The 21259-nt window shown below is 43.0% G+C and overlaps 1 protein-coding gene across 1 annotated transcript in view; it reads left to right on the top strand.

The window, feature by feature from the left end:
• The window catches only part of LOC144770986 (putative cation-transporting ATPase 13A4), a 722230-nt gene that overhangs the window by 532700 nt on the left and 168271 nt on the right, over window positions 1-21259 (top strand). The window contains exons 19-20 of the mRNA XM_078655855.1: window positions 8610-8773; window positions 11140-11262. Of these exons, the coding sequence (XP_078511981.1) occupies window positions 8610-8773; window positions 11140-11262 (287 nt within the window). The remainder of the gene's footprint in view (window positions 1-8609; window positions 8774-11139; window positions 11263-21259) is intronic.

Genomic DNA, 21259 nt, shown 5'->3' with positions numbered 1-21259 from the left:
ACTAATTTATTCAAATAAGATATCAAAGTCTTCAGTGTGATAATCTTTTGAATGGATTTACCATGTTCTCGTAACTAAGCCCAACTATCAATCATAAATATTTGTTATAGAAGTTTTATTTGTAAACACGTAGGGCCCGATTCTGATGCGGGTTGGAAAGCATTCCCACCCAGGGCCTGATTCTGATGCGGTTAGGAAGGCCTCCTAATGGCATTTGCTCCTTCCAAATAGGATCGGGAGTGACCCAGTGCCCAATTATGATGCGGTTAGGAACATGTGCTCCCATTGAAGTCAATGGGAGTCCAACTAAATCATATCTGGAAGCATCCGGATGCATCGTACTTGGTCGGTCGGACTCTCCCGATCCGAGTGGGTCGTAAACCATTTCCAACTTGATTTGGTCGGGAAGCTTTCCAACCCGCATCAGAATCAGCCCCTTTAAAGTCACTTAGAATAAAAAAAAAAATCTTAAACAATGAATAAGTTACAGTCATTCTGCAGTACAAACATGATCTATGTTACACGATGTGTATGATAGGGCTCCACTCTGTCCGTGATGTATACAAATGCTTGTTTTTTTTTTGCAGAGTTTTATATAGCGCGAACTAGACCCGAACCGAATCAGGTATCAGAGCGCTTTACATATTTTTCCAGTTACGTTACATTTTTCCAGTTACTTTCATTTTAGGCACGGGGAGATTAAGTGATTTGCCCAGAATCACAGGAGGTTTGGCGTCGTTACCGAGACTCGAACCCAGTTCCTCCAGGTCCGAGGTCGAGCGCCCTAGCCGTTAAACCAACTCCTCTCGAAAATAAAATCTGCAATGCTGGCCCTCAACTACTGCAATAACTACACTGCACATGTCACAATCAGCAAGTAATTGCAGTATAAAAGTGGAGTTCTGCTGCAAAAATAAAAGCATGTTGTTAATATGGGCAAATCAAAACAAATTAAATCAAAGTAAACAAAACAGTCAAGCTTATTTGTTAATTGGCATATAACAAGTCCAGACTGGAATTCCTTTCTTTATTTTCTCTTAACCTAAAATGGTATTTCTTGTGTACTTCCTAGACGCCTGCGTTTTATATTTATTATAGCGAACTATTGCATTAGTAAAAGGCTTTAAGAAATATTATACTGCTCATACCTTTTATTGTTCTCATGACATATCGGGCCAATCTGCTTTTCACGTGGGACTTGAGGGAGATGTTAGAGTATTCTGTCTTAAGACACAGGTCAGTTCAAGTCCCACCAATTCCCACCAATTTCTCAAATCTAAACCATTCTTAATAGTCTGATTTAAAATTTGATTGGCCATTACATTTTTGTCTGCTAGGACGTTATTTGATTATCCACCATCATTGGGCTCTACTCCTGGGTAGAGAAGCTTTACAACATCTATGTGCAATTTGAAGAAAGTCTGCCCTTTGATTCCAGACTGGTCTTTCTTGGAGTTTAATCTGCCAGAAATGGTGGTCAATAATTCACTGTAAAAGTGGCAGCAGTTCTATCACCATGACTGGCTCAACATCTTTGTGGAACGGATGACCAGCACGGAGGTATCTCCACTAGTTCCACTAACTAGGGTGGTTAGTCCACCTGATGTCTAGACGGGCAATCTGCTGGAGGTTTATTTTCTTTTGACAGATTCTTTGTAACTCCCTATAGTGAATCAGATTTTGACACCTCTATAAAAAAGTTTTAATGATGTTTTAACATCAAAGACCCTCAGTATGAAACTCACGGTTCAGAAAACACCATTTAAAATATGTAAAAGAAGTCTACAGTGTTGAAATACGGCCACATACATGTCCACCATCACGGTCTCCAGAGAAACAACGGGTGGTGTGTGATTGTTCAAAGTGTAAGCTTCCACTCCATATCATTTTGCTTCTATCTCTATGGTCTATGAAGTGCAAGCAATGATGTGCCTGTAGCTTCTGTGCGGGATGGAGGCAGGCAACTAAGAATGTGGCCTAGTGCAGAGCTATGCTCCGCAAGGGGACTCCTGAGCACTGGGGAGCCATTAACATAATAAGTCCCCCTCTACTCTCTGGGAAGGATGTCTTGCACCCCTCCAGGACCCCAGGACCACACAGCATTGCTCTTAGAACATACGCATCAGAAGCCAAGCAGCAACATGAGCTGCTGGTGGTCCTGAGGCCGGCTCCCTCACCGGCCTGCCTTGTTGGGTGGGCGCAACCAACAGTGTCCCCTTGTGTCTCCCCAACTTGGGCCCTGCAGCACATGTGCTGTGCTTCCCTGGACCATGGGGATGAGGTAGGAGTGGGCTGGGTGGAGTGATCTATGATGCAATGCAGACAGAACCCAACAACAACCCTTGGACTTTGCCTCCTTTCCTCATGCTTGAGTCATTTGCGGCCCGCACAGCGAACAAGTGTTGGATGAACAGCACTCTCTTCGAGCCCAACTTGGGACCTCATACATCGTTTTCACCACCCTCTAGTAAGAGCGCATGCCTGGCCTTGCCTGACATTGTAGACACATGGAGCCTTGGATAGGCCCCGCTTTTCGTCATATTTGGTACCTGTGATCTCTCTAAACTCTGCCGTGGAGTTGCGGGCAGGCTTTCCCTGCTACTCTCCCCATTCCTTTATCATACTGTTTTACTGATTGTGATGAGCAAGGGAACCTAAAGCGGAGGAAATACCACATTGATAACATAAAACACCATTCTGCATCGTCCACATGCACTGCTGATCACCAGTTAGGTGCTGAGGGCGAAGCACCTGGGCACTCCTTAGCGGCCATCCTGCTGGAAATTGAAATCAGCGCACAGTCCACTGATGCTTGAGTGTAGGATCTCTGACCTTGAGGCTCACACAGGTGCTACTAAAGCCAAAGTCACCAATCTAGAAAAGCAGTTTCTGACCACCGCTGTGAAGAATGAGGACCTTGAAGAGCGTCCCAGATCCAATAATTTCTGCATTATGTGCATTGCTGAATCTACAAATACAAAGCAGATGGCAGCCTCTTTGGAACCCCTGCTTACATTTCTCTTCAGTCGTAAAGATTTCTCTGAGGTGTGTCTTGTGGAATGAGCTTGTAGGTCACTTGTCCATGGTCCCTCTCAGGGGCACCTCCCCAGCCGATCATAGCCGGATTGCTCAACTTTCGTGACTGATACTGCTCTGTGATTAGCTCATGAGAAGGAACCACTTCACCTGCAAGGTTCTGCAATTTTGATCTTCCCTGACTTTACTGATGTACAGTGGTGTGGGGTATGCCATATCCAGTGTGACTAAGGTAAGGATGGAACTTGATGGCAGGGTCCTTACCTTACAACATGCCCCGACATCCTCAAATGTGGCTCTGCGTGATCTGCTTCTAGGGCCTCACCTGCATCAATGACTGGTTCTGCAGGAGGTGACTGTCCTGATGGAAGGAGACAGGCCAACAGGGAGCAGACTGAACTTATCCTCTCCTCCCACTTCCTAGATGCCTGGGGCATCCCCTTTGTGATAACTTCTTGTAGGGGACTGGTTGGGATGTTCATACTCTCTTTGTGTTTTCCATGCTTTAAAGGTAGCAGCACTTCCCTCCTGCTAATTAAAACAAACTGCTAGTATGTTCTTTCACTTAGACCTGCCTAGAAGTGATTTCTCACCCTTTGTTGGCTTTTGTTTTGCTCTTGGGTTCTTGTTTTCAGCAAAGTAGCACTGCATGTTGAGGTTCTCAGTGTGGCTGTGTTAAGGTCTTGTCATGTCAGTTGATTCACTGTCATGTATGCTCTATGCTTATTAATGCATGATTCTTTGCCATCTGGATGTCACACACTACTTTGTTTATTTTCTGTTCCTCTTTCATTAGTGACTTGTCGGTGGCACACTCTTAAATGGCTCACTTGGAATATCAGAGATCCTAACGACCATCACCAAGCCAGCCACGGATATATGATGTTAAAACGCATACTTTTACAACGCCTACCATTACAACGGGACTTTTACAACGCAAATACTATTACAACGCATGTATTTACAACGCAGTTTTTTACAACGCAGGTACCTTTACAACGCATACCATTACAACGTAAGTATTGGTAAGTATATATAATTATTTTAATTGTATATTATTTAAAATTATTTATATTTAATGTAATTGTATTTAATTTAATTTAATTTAAATTAATTTAATTTTATTAATTTAATTTATATTTAATTTTATTTTATTTTTTCTTGTACCCCTTTATCTAAAATTCCCAAAACTGACCCTAAACCCTAAAAATACCCCTTTACCCAAAAACTGAAAACTGACCCTATACCCTAAAAATACCCCTTTACCCAAAAACTGAAAACTGACCCTAAACCCTAAAAATACCCCTTTACCCAAAAACTGAAAACTGACCCTGAACCCTAAAAATACCCCTTTACCCAAAAACTGAAAACTGACCCTGAACCCTAAAAATACCCCTTTACCCAAAAACTGAAAACTGACCCTAAACCCTAAAAATACCCCTTTACCCAAAAACTGAAAACTGACCCTGAACCCTAAAAATACCCCTTTACCCAAAAACTGAAAACTGACCCTAAACCCTAAAAATACCCCTTTACCCAAAAACTGAAAACTGACCCTAAACCCTAAAAATACCCCTTTACCCAAAAACTGAAAACTGACCCTAAACCCTAAAAATACCCCTTTACCCAAAAACTGAAAACTGACCCTAAACCCTAAAAATACCCCTTTACCCAAAAACTGAAAACTGACCCTAAACCCTAAAAATACCCATTTACCCAAAAACTGAAAACTGACCCTAAACCCTAAAAATACCCCTTTACCCAAAAACACAAAACTGACCCTGAACCCTAAAAATACCCTTTTACCCAAAATCCCAAAACTGACCCTGAACCCTAAAAATACCCCTTTAAAAAAAAACTAACATATAACATTTTAAATATAATTATATACTTACTTATACTTACGTTGTAATGGTATGCGTTGTAACAGTACCTGCGTTGTAAAAAACTGCGTTGTAAATACATGCGTTGTAATAGTATTTGCGTTGTAAAAGTCCCGTTGTAATGGTAGTGCGTTGTAAAAAATGCGTTGTAATGTGTGTTTACCGCCAGCCACATATTGACATACCTGGCCCACCACAAGATCAATGCGGGCTTCTTTCAAGAGACTCACCTGGCACCCAAAGGCCCATCTTCCTTTGACCCAAAGTGATCCCTCACCGCTGCTTCTCTTCATATACTACCTATTCCCAGAGGAGTGTGTATTTTCGTACGTCCCGACATAACCTTTAAACTTAATCAGATCATTGGCGACAGCGTTTGCAGATTTGTTATTCTAGTGGCACCCTAGAAAAAGTCAAATTAGTACTGGTCAACACACACCAAATATTGATGACCCTCAGCTTTTACTAGATGTATTCTCCACACTGCACACCTCTTGCATAGATGCCATGATATGGAGACTACCCTACATTTAGTGCTGCAGGCACAATGGGACTTTTCTGGTACCCACTGCAAATACCACACTCAGTAGAATTTGTACATTATTACTCCTTTCTTTACACTCCTGGGGTGCTGGGCCCCTGGAAGATATGACTAAATACATAAACAAAGTGGTGCTGGTGTGGCTTGAGGGCTGCCATCAACAGTTTCCGAGTCAACATCTCCTCAGAGGAGGTTATTGCCGCCATTGATTCACGTGCAGGAGATAAATCCCCGGGCACAGATGGGCTCACTACAGATTTTTAATAAACGTACAAACATATTTTTGCTCCCCACCTTTTTGAGGAATATGCAGAGGCGCTTCAAAACAGGGAATTACTCCCTTGATGCAGAAAGCCATCGCCTTTCTCCTCCCTATACCCTCTACATGTGCCTCTTATCAACCCCTCTCATTACCAAGTCGTGATAACAAGATTCTTGCTCAAATATTTTCCCCCGAGCTCTCCCTCCTGCTGGAGCGCATAGTTGCTCCTGTACAGTCGTAATTTGCCGCCCATTCATCCACAACACCCAATCTCTGCATGGCTATTGCGGTGACCAATCAAATAAACCCTGAGGTTAGAGCAACAGTTACACTGCTTGAGACCGAAAAGGGTTTGAATTCCTGTAATGGACATTATTGCTTGAGACCCTCCAACGATTATGATATACCCAACAATCGTCTCACCCTTATATGCACGTCTGATGACCTGTATTTCTGACAATGGCCTCACATCAGACATTAGCGTGAGCAGGGATGCCCCCTCTCTCCTTTATTATTTATATCGACCAAGGATCCTTAGTTTAGGCTGCTCCAAGTAAAGCCCCTGCATGGCGGCCTCAGCTTTCTTCATGGACACTTCTTGCTGTCCGTGCGTGCAGATGATATATTGCTGTTCGTGAGGGGCCCAGAGGTCAGGCTCGCCCCACTGATATGTGAGATTGTCAGATTGGGACATGTTCTGGTATTTCCATTTATTGGTCTAAATCAAACCTTTTCCTGATAACTGAGAGTACAACACAAGTTACCCTAAAACACCCTTTCAGTTGCGTTGCAGACTTCGTTAAATACCTGGCTATCTTTCTACACAACACAAAGAGGGAAGGGTATACTCCTGGTCCTCTAGAGATATACACACACAACAAAGTAGGAGGAATTCCTGTGTAGGATTACTCCTAAATGTGGTGAAAAGAGGAAGCGATTCCTTTTTTAGGAAAAACCCTCACCCACCAACCTAATTGGTGGCATGCTTCATCATCGGGTTCCCACCTGAGCGGCCGAGTGCCTCCCGGGGGTGCGTTGATGCCTGAATTACAGCAGAGCGGGATTTTATATGGTGTAAGGTGAGTGACTGGTGATAGTGATTTTTAAGATTGCCTCCTTGACTCTTTAAAATGTTGGTGGATGTCTTCTATGGCATTATTGGTCACGGACATCTGTGGTGTCATAGTGGCAAGGTCTACTTGTTTCACCCTTTTCGTGCTTTGCAGCTAGGCTGTCTTCAGGCCCGTTGAAAAGGAAAGGAGTACACACCCCAGGGTGCACCGATATAGCGCTTACTGAACCGCGAAACTTACGGGTCTAATATCAACGATTCATTCTGGAAAACAAAATGACACATGATGTAAAGAGCCATTCATTCAGGCAACTCATTTATTCCACAGAAGTAATCACAATATTAGGTTCATCAGGTGTGATAAAAAAGTTCCACATGCCAGGATCTGTAATCATTTATTCCACCTGTGTTTCCTAACGTGTGTTGCGGGCAAAAAAGAATCCTATTCTGACTCAGGCGCATGCGCATAACCACACTTGAGACAATTCCTGGAGAACCAGTGCAAATTGCTGTAATCCTCCTATACAGAGAGAGAAAGCCGTTGAGGCGAAATCTCTACCTCGTCAAAATTCATGAAGGTAAAATTGATCCGAAAATAGCCACTAGCGGTGGAGTGGATTCTTATTTGTGCAGTAATTATTTTAAAATGAATCAAACAATGGCGGAGAACAAGATACTGTCATGGATCGTCTTTCAAATGCTCTTGTAGATGTTGGAAGTCAGGATCACAAGCGCCCGCATTATGGTGGATCGAGCACCCAAGGTCGCGTTGGTGCAACTAGTAATACAGCATCAACAGTAACAACTGTGCACAGCTGGGCGTGTGGAATCGTGTCCTGATACAAATGGAGGGGTTTATCTTGCTGCACCCACCTACATCTAGACCTCAGGATGTTTGAGGACCCAATTGGTCTTATCTACTTTGCAATGTATCGGATGATCCTAAGCACCCAGTTGTGGGTGAGACTGAATACCTACCTTGTCTCCAAATTGACACTTTTGGGTTTCCAGATGTGTCTTGATATATATTACTACTTTTCTGATATTTGTATGCTCTCTTTTTCTTTCACCTTCTATTTCATTTCATAGCTCTTTAAACACAGTCCTATTGATGGATTTACATTTGCATTCACCCTTTGTAGTTTCATGTGCCTTCGACCACCCCTGCTACGTAATTAGACTGTCCCCTTGTTAGACCGTCCCCTTGTTAGACCGTCCCTTTGTTAGACCGTCCCCTTGTTAGACCGTCCCCTTGTTAGACTGTCCCCTTGTTAGACTCTCCCCTTGTTAGACCGTCCCATTGTTAGACCGTCCCCTTGTTGGACCGTCCCCTAGTTAGACCGTCCCCTAGTTAGACCGTCCCCTTGTTAGACCGACCCCTTGTTAGACCGTCCCCTTGTTAGACCGTCCCCTTGTTAGACTGTCCCCTTGTTAGACTCTCCCCTTGTTAGACCGTCCCCTTGTTAGACCGTCCCCTTGTTAGACCATCCCCTAGTTAGACCGTCCCCTAGTTAGACCGTCCCCTTGTTAGACCGACCCCTTGTTAGACCGTCCCCTTGTTAGACCGTCCCCTTGTTAGACAGTCCCCTTGTTAGACCGTCCCCTTGTTAGACTGTCCCCTTGTTAGACAGTCCTTGTTCGACGTCCAGAGTGCATGGTCGCTAGTCCTGTTTAGACATGAATGGACGTGCTATGTTGAATTTGAAATTAAATCTGTGCGGCTACGTTCCCAAGCACGCCATTTTGGTGTTTGCTGTTGATGTTGTGGTGTCAACATGTGGTATTTAATAGATGACGGATGTGTATGTTCCTCAGGTGACAACCTTCAGACGGCGCTGACTGTTGGGAAACGCTCTGGAATGATCGCTGAGTCCAGCAGTTGTATCCTGGTCACCGCCTGTGGACCTGAAGGCTCCAGCCCGCCATCCATCACCCTACGAGAGGTGGACGGTCAGAAGAGCAAGATGGACGGAGTAGACGTAAGCAATGCCTTCTGGGTAACCACCTCACTAGCACGAGCGCGGAACAGCAAACGTTTTAGATAGATTTGTTCTCCAGCTTTTTTTAGAGCTTGTCAGATGTGTAAGGTAAAAACATCCACCCTGAGTCTGTCTTATGGATGTCCAGTATTCTCTTGACATGTTCAGAGTATGGCGGGTAAAATACACACTTAGCAAAACAGTCATTATATTTTAATACATATAATACCATAACTTCTGGGTGTCAAAAGAAGGGAATACCCATGCGCATGTGAGCCCCAAAGTCAACAGTGGAAAGATTGTTGGCTCGCAGGGCCTGGCACGCAATGTTATTAGGACATGTCACATTTCTCACTTCCCAAACCTCTCTTGAGAAGATTTCCTTCTGTCTGTGATGATGGACAACCTGAGGCTGGACCCGCGCCTCGCCGACATGTCGAGCCGCAGAGCCCCCCTCCAATCCTCAAGTCACGGATTTGTTAACAAGTTTGTAAGTTGAAGACACTAGTGTGGTACATAAAGAGTCCTTCTTATTGGTATCATGATTGTCATGATTGTTGGCATCACTCATGGCTCCACCTTGCCCCAATTTCCATTAAAGGGAGAGCCCCATTACCACCTCTCACACTGCCCGCTGTCCACTGCGGTCTACCTCTGTGAGGGCTTCACCAGACATGGTAATGTGCTTACCAGTGTTAGTAGGGTGGCACTGAGCTGAATTTCATACCACACTCTAGGTAGACAGTTTATGGTTGATTGACCCACAAACACTGTAAGCAAAATATTTATTATCTGTAGAACACAAAAATGTGAATTCTTAGCAAAGCAGAAAAAGGAAATATGAATAGCTTGGAAAAGAATGAAAGACCTGGAGAATGTCCCACAGCATCGCAGTGATGTTAACGGGAAGCCGCTAAGATGGGTACTTGGTCACTGTCATGATTTTGCCATGGAGTAGTATACATCACCTGGGAACTTTAAATACATTGGTTTTAACATTAAGTAAAACTACAAGCAGAAAGACTTCCCTGTGACTGTCCAGAGTTCTGCTTTGTTGAAGATTTCAATTCAGTGGCTAATTGAAAGTGTGTGAGTGGCTTCCTACACCCACTCTCCCTCGTCTGCACCAAAAATGAGTTCCAATCTCTGTTATGTATCAGGAAGAGCAGCGCAGGGGCTCAGCTGAACCAAGGAGGAACTGTTGAAAGCAGCGGTTATGGATGTCCTCCTCCTCTACGGAGCCTAGCAGGCCTCACTCTGGCGTAGATGCAGCACGGGACTTTAAAGGGTGACCGTGCAATCATTGCTGGTGGAGACCTGCCTAATCCCCTGAAATTTCACTAGATCCATCCTGGCTATCAAAACAATCACAAGGTTTCATGGTCTAGAAACCCAAAATGGAGACTTGTTCCAAATGGGAAGAGCTCTCTGCTGCAGACCACCTCTACCACTGACCCTCCCTGTTCCGCCCCCGTGAGCTTTAAAGGAATTCTCCTGCTACCTACAACACCTCTTGTGCCCCCCTGTTAGTGGGTCTCCTTTAGGGCTGCTGGGTCCCCCTTTTCAATGGGAAAAGGAGCTTCTTTGAAAAAAGTATTAAATAATCAGATTTTAAAATTGGTCCTGGTCTTTCTAGCCCAGGTTACCTACACACTGAGAAATTACCTTTGTTCATAAATTCTAATTAAAAGTTGGAAATTTAATTTCACATAATATTTTATGTAGCAGGAGATAGGCCCTGCAGGCGAAGCTGCAAGGAAAATATGCAGCTAAATCATATTGAATTTTAGAAGCAGCGAGGAATATACACCCCATCCCTCCTTGAAAGACCTGGCCTGTGATATGGGCGGTAGGGGTCAGGGATATAGATGCACCTGCAAACAAGAAGGTGTCATACTAAAGGGACACCAAAGGCAATTTGGAAATAAAAATACCCAACATTTTAAAAATAGCAAATGTGCTTGGGCCTGGGCAGCAGTCTCACCACCACTGACTGCAGAGGTCAACACACCATTGATCCTGAGTAACATAAGGGGGAGACTGTGGAAAATATGCATTTCCACAGAATTATGCATATAGTTAGAAGATTCCCACATGAGGCACTGCCGAGAGCACACTTATGTCATGTGATGTAACAATTTGTTTACACATCCAAACTTCCTGGTCAGAGGGTACCGTCATGAGGCACGCAAACTTTGAACAATGTCCTGAAGGCAAAATGTTCTTTGGAAGTGGACAGAGTTAAAGAGCACCTAGTCCTGCCATCAGCAGAGGGATATCATTTCAATGCTTTAGTTTAATTTGATGTTAATTCTGCAAGTGACCCATTAATAATGACAATTTTGCAATAATGTTTTTGATTACAGGAGATGTTCATTAACTTTGAAGACAAATTCAGCCACGCGATGCTGTTGCGAAATTACTACTTTGCCATGGATGGAAAAACTTATCAAGTTATACTGCAGCACTTCTACTGTCTGCTCCCAAAAGTACGTTTTAGATTTTCAAACAATCTAAATGTATTTATTCCCAAGACATAATCCTTTAGAAATAGAAAACAACATTTTTTATAAGAAGGTATGAAAACATCTTATTTAATGTCAAATCTCCATGGATATAAATATTATAATAAGCTGCAGAGTGCAACCCAAGTTCACTTTAACTTAATAGATTGTATACTTTTTTCTTAAAAACACCTAATACAAGTTAAATTCAAAAAGCACTTTTACAAACTCCTATATTTGTTTTGTTGATAAATAATAATAATCCACATTTGTAAAGCGCACAATCACCCGTAAGGGTCTCTAGGCGCTGGGGGCCGTCGGGAAGATTAAGCGAGCTATTGCCCAGAGTCACATGGTGCTGGGCTAACCTGCCATCGGCGCCGGGGATCGAACCCTGCTCCCCAGATTCCAGCGTCATGTTATTGATACAAACTCAAATATTAAACAATAAAAGATCATTTTGGAGTTACCGTATTACTCACAATCAAATCTAAATATTTCATTTTTTATAAAGTGCTTCTGATAGTTTTGTAGCTTGGTATTTCCTAAAAATAGGACAAGGGACTTTCTTCCTCACTTCCCAAAACAACAGATAATCTAGGAAGAGACAATAATGTGTATAACTCTAAAATCACATAGATGATACTAATTAGGTGAAAGCATTTTTTCTCTGAGATATTTTATTCTCCAAATTGGGTCAATCATAATCTTTATTCACAAAATTTGATCCTGGGTAAATGTATATGGAATAACTTTTGGTCTGCTGGTGGGCAACTGAAAAAGGATGTTATTTGTGGGATCAGAATATTTGCACTACAGACAGACCATGAGCCCCTTAGTTTAATATATTAGGAGGAACGTCTAATAGGAATAATACTCCCCGTACAGCCAGGCTGTCCACCAAATTGCTGCAGTTTCAGTTTAATATTGAGCACATTTCTGGTGGAAAGAATATCAAAGCAAACTACCTGTCACGTTTGCATATAAATGTAGAGGAGACAGAGAGTCAAAGTGGTGATTTGAGTTCTCCTGATGATGAAGACCTGGATTACTGTATAGTGGCAGCATTTGAAATTGAAAGTGCATGTTCTTTTTCAGAAGAGCAGTGGAAGAGTGCGACTGAAGAGGACATTGTTTTAAAGTGTGTTGTGGAAAAGCAGTTACTTTGGATAACCTTTTCCAACACTGCTTTGGCGTTAGTCGCCTCTAAACCACTCGACGATTATCAAATAAAGAGGCAGGCGCTGGGAATTGGAAAGCAGGAAACAGGGCTTAATTCTCTCCGGAGCAGATCACGTCAGATCGGACAAATGGGGTATTGTCTCGAGGTGCTCTAACCGCATTTCTGAGGCCTGGCCTCTTATACACAGGTTTATTGCTTTATTACATACAACACATTCTTGGCAATGCTTTGATGTTTGGAAAGACATCCTCGGAATCCCCGCTCCAGGCCCGTTCCCACACATATCTACAGTAGAAGTCCCCACCCCAATCTCAGCATGTGATGGCTATCGCGCAGCTGGACATTCCGCTGGGAACAGAAATATGTGTGATCGGTCGGTGAAGACATTGATTAATCTCAGCCCCTTTGAAGAGAGGCGAGTTTCTACTGTGGGGGGCAATAAACTGCACCCACAGGGCTAGGTGATGGCCTGGGATCAGCTCGGACAATCGGGCACGGTAGAAGGGGGTTATCAAAAGGGCCCGTTTGCGTGAAAGAGATGAAAGGGTATGTGGGTTCCGCACGGGATGTGGCTCCGGGGCTGGGTCGCGCTGAGGCTGTTTTATGGCTCCATCATGTGCTTGGGGGTTGCCAGCGCGCAGGGGATGATCGCAAGGTCGGGGAGACGTGCAGGCGATCGGCAATGTTACAAGAGTGGCCATAGTCTTAAAATGGCTGCCGTTTACGCGCTCGCAAAAGGCCTAAACGGGACAAGATGGCGCTAGTAATGTTCACTCCGTAATCTAATATTCAACAGTGTCGTTAAATACATTATTGAAGGTTGGCCTAGGGAAAAAAATTTGAGAGTGCAATTCAACCTTATGTAAAAGTATCTGATGAGTTATCGTTGGAAGATGGTTTAATAATGAGGTCAGACACATGAGTTCATTCTGTGAAGATAAGCAACATATTGCTATAAAAGGCACATGAAGGGCATCTTGGGGCCACTCTTACCAAACGCACAGTATGTGTAGACTTCCGATGGCCACAGATGGACAGGGACATTGATTATATGGTTTATGAATGTGAGATTTCTTCCAGGGGTGACAAGGTTTTGACTCCTATTGCTTTGCCTTCAAGGCCATGGGTTGCACTGAGCATTGACCTAATGAATCCATGTTATTACCTGCCACATCATTCTCCGTCTGCTTTAGTCCTGGTCGACTACTATCCTAAATGGACAGAGATAAAGTTTGTTGGGGAAACAGATTCCAAAGCAATCTTGGATGTTATTAAAGATGAGGGAGGGGTTTCCTGAAGTGATAGTCTCTGATAACGGGGTCCAATTTGTATCAATTGAAGAGGTGAATTTTCTTCAGGAAAGAGGCATTAACCATTTAAAGAGTTCACTCTGTCACCTGCAAACCAATGGTCTGATGAAGCACCTCGACAGAGTGATAGGGGAGTGTATACGTTTGGCTCTGTGGCATAAACTTGTAGTACCAGTAGCTGTGAGGACCATGTTTTGGTTTTACAGAACAACACCCCACTCTACAACCAGCATTTCTCCTTTGGAACTGCTGAGGGATAGGAAGCCCTCAACTGAGTTTAAACCAGCTGGGATGTCTAAATGGCTCCAACAGAGTTAACCATGGGCTGATTTGGATGCAATTGCGAAAAACAATGTTAAAAATGATCAAGTGAAGCAAAAGGTTTTTTATGACAAAAAGAAGTGTGTGTCTGTAAAACATTTTAATGTGGGAGAAGTCGTCAGTATTAATAGGTTGTCTTTTGTAAAGAAAGGAAAATCCAAATATTCTTAACTTGTGAAAATCGATAAGATTTGTAGAAGTGCAGTACGTTTGACTAGTCGTAACTGGTGGAAGGTGTCTAAAGTTGTGGAAGTGGATCCCAAGTTTTTTCTATTGATGTTCAGAATACTGAACCCAAGGATTATGAGGAAAATACTGCTAAAGATGGTTTAATTGATAAGATGATGTATCTCTCCTTCCTCATCAGGGGGTTCGAAGAAGTTCTAGGCACATAAAGATACCCTTAAAGAAATAGGTGACTGAATACTGATGTTCCCTGGTATTCAGTTGGACAAACAATATATAATACCTTGTGATGTCTGAATAGAATGCAGAAACATTACCTATTTAAACAATTCTGCACCAAATAAAGAATATCAAATGTGTCCATAACATCAGGTTCCTACACCAACCGTAGAATTATGCAAAACATAATTGTAAAAATGTTAAACACTCTTACAGGGAGTAGAATTAATGAAGGTAGACTAAATCAATGTCCAAAGGTGTCCGGTTAAGATACACCCCGCAGCTCATAAATATATTCAAGAAATGTCAAAAGGTGAGCGTGTCACTGCGCAGTTTCACAAAGATAAATTGAAGTAATGACAGTCTCTGTTGCTCTCATCACCGCGCTGTTCTTCAAAGCCAAAAACAAAGCAAACGCTTTGTAAAGTTAACAATTAGTTAGAAGAACAGTTGAGTTAAGTAAAACGCGACAAGGATTGCTTAACCTGTACTTTATTCCAGAGAAAAGAGGCACCACCAGTTACATGTCTTCCTGCTCCGGTAGCTCCCGTAAACTGCCACAACACTGTCATGGTACGAACCTATCAGTTTCAGGATGGAATACCAGGATCATGAGATGAGCGAGGATGAAACAAAAGTAAACACATAATACATCTTCATCCTTTAATAAAAACAAAAAATTCAACACAAAAGACTAACAACATAGTAAGCTAAAAACAATGTACTCTTTTTGGAATTGAAAATGTACTCCTGACGTGAGCAACAAAATCAGACAACCACCCAGGTCTTTTTCGAACCCGTCTCTTTCACAAAGCATTAGTTGTTGTTTCTTCCAGGTTATTGCATCACAACATTCTCTACTAGCACAAGCGGAATCACTTCTTTGGGGATTCTTTTTCCACAACCAAAACCCCCATTGGATCTGGAACCCTCCTCTTCATACCCACCTCTGTCCCCTTTGAGAATTGGCTAACATTCCACACTCTGCCATCAGTAATTCTCACCGCATTTTTCAACATGTCCTTAACCTCAAAGGGACCCAGGTACTGACTTTCCCCTTTCTTCGCTCTCTAAGGTTTTTTAACTTTTACCATCATCCCAATACTGACCCTAGGATTACTTTTAGATCCCCTTTTCAGATCAAAATTGTGTTTATTGGTTACATCAGTTTTCTTGATTCTTTCTTTTACCATTTCCAAATCCACGCTTGTAGAAGTGGACTCAACTAACCAAGCAGGATTGATTTTGGTTCTGGGTAATCTACCCCTCATAATTTCAAATGGGGAACAACCTGTTGTTACTTCTATACAATCCAAACCATCTTGAGGGATTGAGTTTCCCATTTATTACTAGCTACACCTGCAAATTGTTATAGCTCCTTTGAGCCCTCTGTTAAACAACTCAATAACTCAATTTCCACTTGGAGTATAAAGAGAAGTGGTGCAATGTGTGATGCCTACCGTCTGGAAATAACATTTGATTCACGTTGTTAGATTGCACACCCTTATCCGTGATGATACGCACAGGCAACCCTTCCTCAGTGAACATAAAATCAAGAAAGGATAACACATCTGTGTCCACTCTCTCTACAACCTTTACAACGGGTCGCCGTTAGGATCAATGGGTCTCATAATATCCATCACAAAGGTGTCCCATGGGTTTTTCGGAATGACGTGCTCACCCATGTTGGGCCGTAATGTTTATAAAGATGCATCCAAATCGGCACAAATGACACAATTTCGGACTGTATGTTCAATATAAATGTCCTGGCCACCAGGAACGTTTTTTTAAATGATTGTTTGGTCCTTACAATGCCTCCATGCCCCGCATGGCCATGCATTACTATAATGTTTCTCAGTCCAACAGGAGGTACAGCTCTATCTCCTATCCATATAATATCATTAACAGGTCATTCCATACTTCCCCAAAACACTGTAAATCAGAGCCGACCAAACTTTTTGCAGGCCAACCTTTGGTAATACAATTCTTCACTTCCAATAGGCCTTTATCTTTCAAAAACACCTCGGTCCATATCTTCCTTTCAATAGTCTTGGTACCCTGATCAAAGCAATTTGAAAATTATACCACTCACCATGTATGTCCTCTGATAGGCAAAGGCATCCCAGATAAAAATTCAGCTGTGACATTATATTTCTCTGATACATACACAACCGTATATAAGAGTCTTGAAGTCTTGTTGCCATTCTGGCAAATCATTCCTTCTGTGGTAAGTGGGCGTACCAAAGGCTTACAATCACTTCTGATTTTGCACTGTTTCCCCATACAAAAGGGCCATAATGTTCCAATGCCCAAACACAGGCTAAAGTCTCCCTTTCGATGGTGGAATATTTTTCCTCCGTAGGGGACAGTGCTCTAGATGCATACACTACAATAGATTCTCCACCCTTCTCTAGTTTCTGTGCCAAGACAGCACCTACACCGTTAGAGGTAGAATCTGTAGTGACAATACAGGTTAGTTGAGGATCAAATCAGCACAACACAAAGGCCGCAAAAATAGCTACTATCATGTCATTGAACTCTTTTTCACATTTAACACCCCATATAAGCATGTTCTTGTTCTTAAGTAACTGTTTTATATTGTATGTCCTACAAGAAAAGTTTTGTATATATGAATAACATTCAGTTAGACCAAACATCTATCTTACATTATTGTTGAAAACAGGAGAAGGAGCAGCGTTTATGACCTCAAGCAAATCTGGTTTAGGTTTTATCTCCTACTCACATAAAACGTGCCCCAAACAAATAACTTATAAAACAGCAAATTTGAACTTGTTGTTACATAAAATTCTTAGAACCTTTTCTAAAGTACAATCATGGCCACTTTTGTCTTTCCCGAACAGTAAAACATCATGCTGGAAACAGACAGCATTTTTACAGTGCCCAAATAGGTTATGCATGATGCGCTGGAATACAGCAGGAGAAGGAACGTGCTCAAATGGCATCCTCTTCTATTGATAGCAGCTGAAAGGTGTGATAAAAGCAGTACAACATTTGCAACTTTCATGTAAAACAATCTGGTGGTGGGAGGTAGACAATTCAATGTTAGAAAAAAACTTTGCTTTCCCCACCGTAGCTAACATACATGGGAACGTCAATTGGCCAATTAAAATATTGTTATTAAGGAGACGCAAATCAATGCAAAGTCTAATATTTCTAATAGACCATCTAACAACTACAATGGGGGGAACCCATTCAGATGATTCCATTTTTTTTTATTGATATGCCCCTCCACCAACTTTTAAAGTTCTTTTTCCACTTCTTCACGCACCATCATAGGAATGTTCCTAGCTTTATAAATTCTTGGACATGCATTCTCTTTCAATATGATCTTATGTTTAAATTTGATTAATTTGGCAATCTCCTCTATAAAAACATTAGGACATTTTTTAACATTGCATCTATGATACCTACCATTGTGATCCTCAATCACCATAACGGGATCAGGACTGTTAGGATTAAGGATAATATCAAGTTTCCCTTGTTCAAACCAGCCCAAAACAGAGGGACCTTTTTTGAAACATAAAGTTTAGCAACACACTCACGTTAATTAAATCTAAAAGCCAAAGCTCAGAATCCAATCCTTTCTATCCTTTTACCTGAATACCCTTCAGGGTGTATATACGGCTCCTCTAAGTTGGTTCCCAATCTTTCCGCAATTTCTGGACTTCCATACTGACATACTGACAATGGAATAGGAAGATCCAGAGTCAGCGTAAATCTGAATCTCCACTCCTCCAATTATCATGTCACACACTCTTTTTTTTAATTCAGAACATGTTCGATATTATGTAGTACCAGAGTGCTGTCCTTAATGTTCTACACAAAAAAACTGCCATCTTTTGCATCATGCCCCAAATACTCATCTTCATTACGATCACCATCCTCTACACACTCGATCCTGTTAGTCTTGTCAGGTGTACACACCATTTTCAAAACCACCAGCAAGCAATGGTTGACAAGGTTTATTTTTTTTTAAAAACTGTCCAGTTACCTGTTCGACCAAAAATAAAAGTGAAAAATTCTAAATCAATCCTGTTTACCTGCCTAAAATATGGCTTGCTGGAACTTGTAGACCCATTCTAAAATGCAAAACACTCAAACAGTCACCTTATGTGGCCAACTCACAGCTATTGCATAGTTGCACCCCTGTACTGCCCCATGTTTGAGTGGTTAGCACCCTTGACAGGTGACAGCTGCACGTCAACCTCACCATACTCGTATCGGCTCCTAGCAGCAGTGCAGACAAATAAGGCTTGAGAAGAAGGAGCTCCCAAGGAGGGAGATGCAGAAGATTGGTCTGAGACCAGTGCGCACGGCGCATGTGGTTTTCTCCACCACAGCAGCACATGGAGGGGGTGGATGGGGAACTGCAGTATTCAGGAGCAAGAGAAGAGGTGGGCCGCAAGAGGTTAAGCAACTGTACGAAGTGACAACCCAGGTGGCTTTTGGCAGCAGCTAGCATCATTGAAGCTGTTGATGGTACGGAGTCCAGGACTAGAGGCGAGAGCGCACCGGGAAACTCCCCTCTTCTGGCGGTTGGCAGAGTTTTTGGCAGAGTTTTTTCCAAACTCGACAGAGCAGAGTTTGCCACCCACCCTTACTTTACACCTCCCTCTAAGCAGGTTGAATAACAGTTCCACCAGTCAATGGGAAACCTCTGCTTCCTTCTGTACCCGACCTGCATAGATGGCCTGCTAAGATGTGTCATCAAAGTAATTTATCCAATTTTTCCTCATTTTGTGTCAAGTACTCTGATTCAGTAATTGTTATGTAGAACTCATCCACACACACAGGAGGTACAAAACACAATGCTGTTAGTTTTTTAACTCATACTACAGGTTACTGTTTGACATGTTATCCTCAATTTTTTGCCTATATACACGGGGAAATGTGAAAAAACAGTTCACTGACACAATATAGAAATCATAAATATCATTATGCCAAATATTGTGCCAAAAACATCAATCACAAACATTTAGCAGGATATTCTCAAGAACGTGTGATAATCAACACAAAATGAGCTTAATGCAACTTTGCACATCGCAGTCTATCGCGGAAAAACAACACCGTGTTAACGTGGCATTCTCAACCCGGTGGCACCATGCAAAAGGCTCACAATAACTTGTCAAATGACCGCATTAAAACCAATGAGATGCCGCAAAATGCAAAACATGAAAGTAAAAAAAGCAGCGATGAGGCCAAGTGCAATACAAAAATCAGCGAAAACCAGCAACAGGCCTGAAATTCCCAAGCGTCATGCGGGAATTTGCACTATAAAAGTACAACAAGAAAAACACACCAAAAATAAAAGAAACTGCGTAGCAACATGGATGCACCCAGATCCAGTGCAGAGGCCAACGCAAACACCACAAGCCCAACAGACCACTAGCAAGGAATCTCGGGGTCGGGGAAGGGCAAGGAGAAGAGGAAGAGGAAGACTGGGTGCAGTTCGCAGGAAAACCAGATCAGCGCCACGAAGGTGACAGAACACTACCATCCACTGAACATCAACATGACAAACGTGAATGCAATCGCAGTATCGAGGAGGCCTATGGAGGAGGACAAGAGGCGCTGGCATGATGTGAAAAGCCAAACCAAGCACAAACCCGCTGCCAACAGCAAGGCAGCAACGGCAACAGGAGGTGGGAGTCCAGCGCCACAGGAAGAGGTGGAGGAAATGGAGGCCACAGTCATCAGGGTGGAGATGTCACAAGGAGTCAGGAGTCCGGACACAGCTCGATAGGACCCGACACAACATCAACAGGGTGCGTAACGACCAGGGCCCAGGGGGATGGGGAGAGATGGGCACAATGTCACCCATGCACAAAGATGAGTAGCACACTGCACACCCACAATGACCGTGGATCATCCCCGTGGCACACTGCAGCACACACACATAGCAATAACAGCACATTTGACGACAATGTGGCACAGACTGCACCACTGACACTGAAGAACAGAGGACACAACTGCGTCCGCTCATGCGCAGAAACAGGCCAATCTCATCCAACATATCAGAAAACTGTGAGATGGAAATGCATGTGTACAACCACACATACGTCTTGTAGCCCAAATGTCCGCTGTCACGCATCAAATATGCAAAAGACACACAATTGATGGATGGAATGCAGAACAAATCAAAACATTCCCCCCCGGTCAAGAGATCTGGGTTAAATCCATTATTCTTTTTCTGACCATGCCACCCCTGTTTAGACCTTGCCATATGCAAACCAGTCTTGACCCTGAGCCTCATGGAAACAGTCCAGCCCGCATCAAATATGCAGCACCTCCCAAACAGCCACAATGTACACAGTCATACAGTCTGCATGTAAACCAGAACAATGCGCCATCATACATGTCAACACAATGTCAACATGCTTCTCCCATTCACATTGCAGAGGGACAAACAACACCTCCAGCAGAGCAGACCAGACTACTCATCAGTGATGCAGGAGAGGACCACCACACCTTTGATACCGATGCCCTACAATAGCCTATGGACATCTTAGGCATCCCATCGCCAGTAGCAGGGCAGCCAAGCTACACAGACCACACAGCAGGAAGCACCCTCCACCACGGCTGGCTTCCAACGCTTCACCTATGCACACATCGCATTTCAATGCCAGGTGTCAAAATGCCAAAACGAGGTAGCTGAGCAGCTGTGTGTGGGGTCAGAGCTCACGGAAGCTGAAGTAGTTCACAAATGTGGGTATTCAAATCCCATAAGGGACCACCTACACCC

This window comes from Lissotriton helveticus, chromosome 7 (assembly GCF_964261635.1).
Source record: "Lissotriton helveticus chromosome 7, aLisHel1.1, whole genome shotgun sequence".
NCBI classification, from domain to species: Eukaryota; Metazoa; Chordata; class Amphibia; order Caudata; family Salamandridae; genus Lissotriton; species Lissotriton helveticus.
Note: the sequence above shows the minus strand (reverse complement) of the source record. Positions and strands in the feature narration are given on the sequence as shown.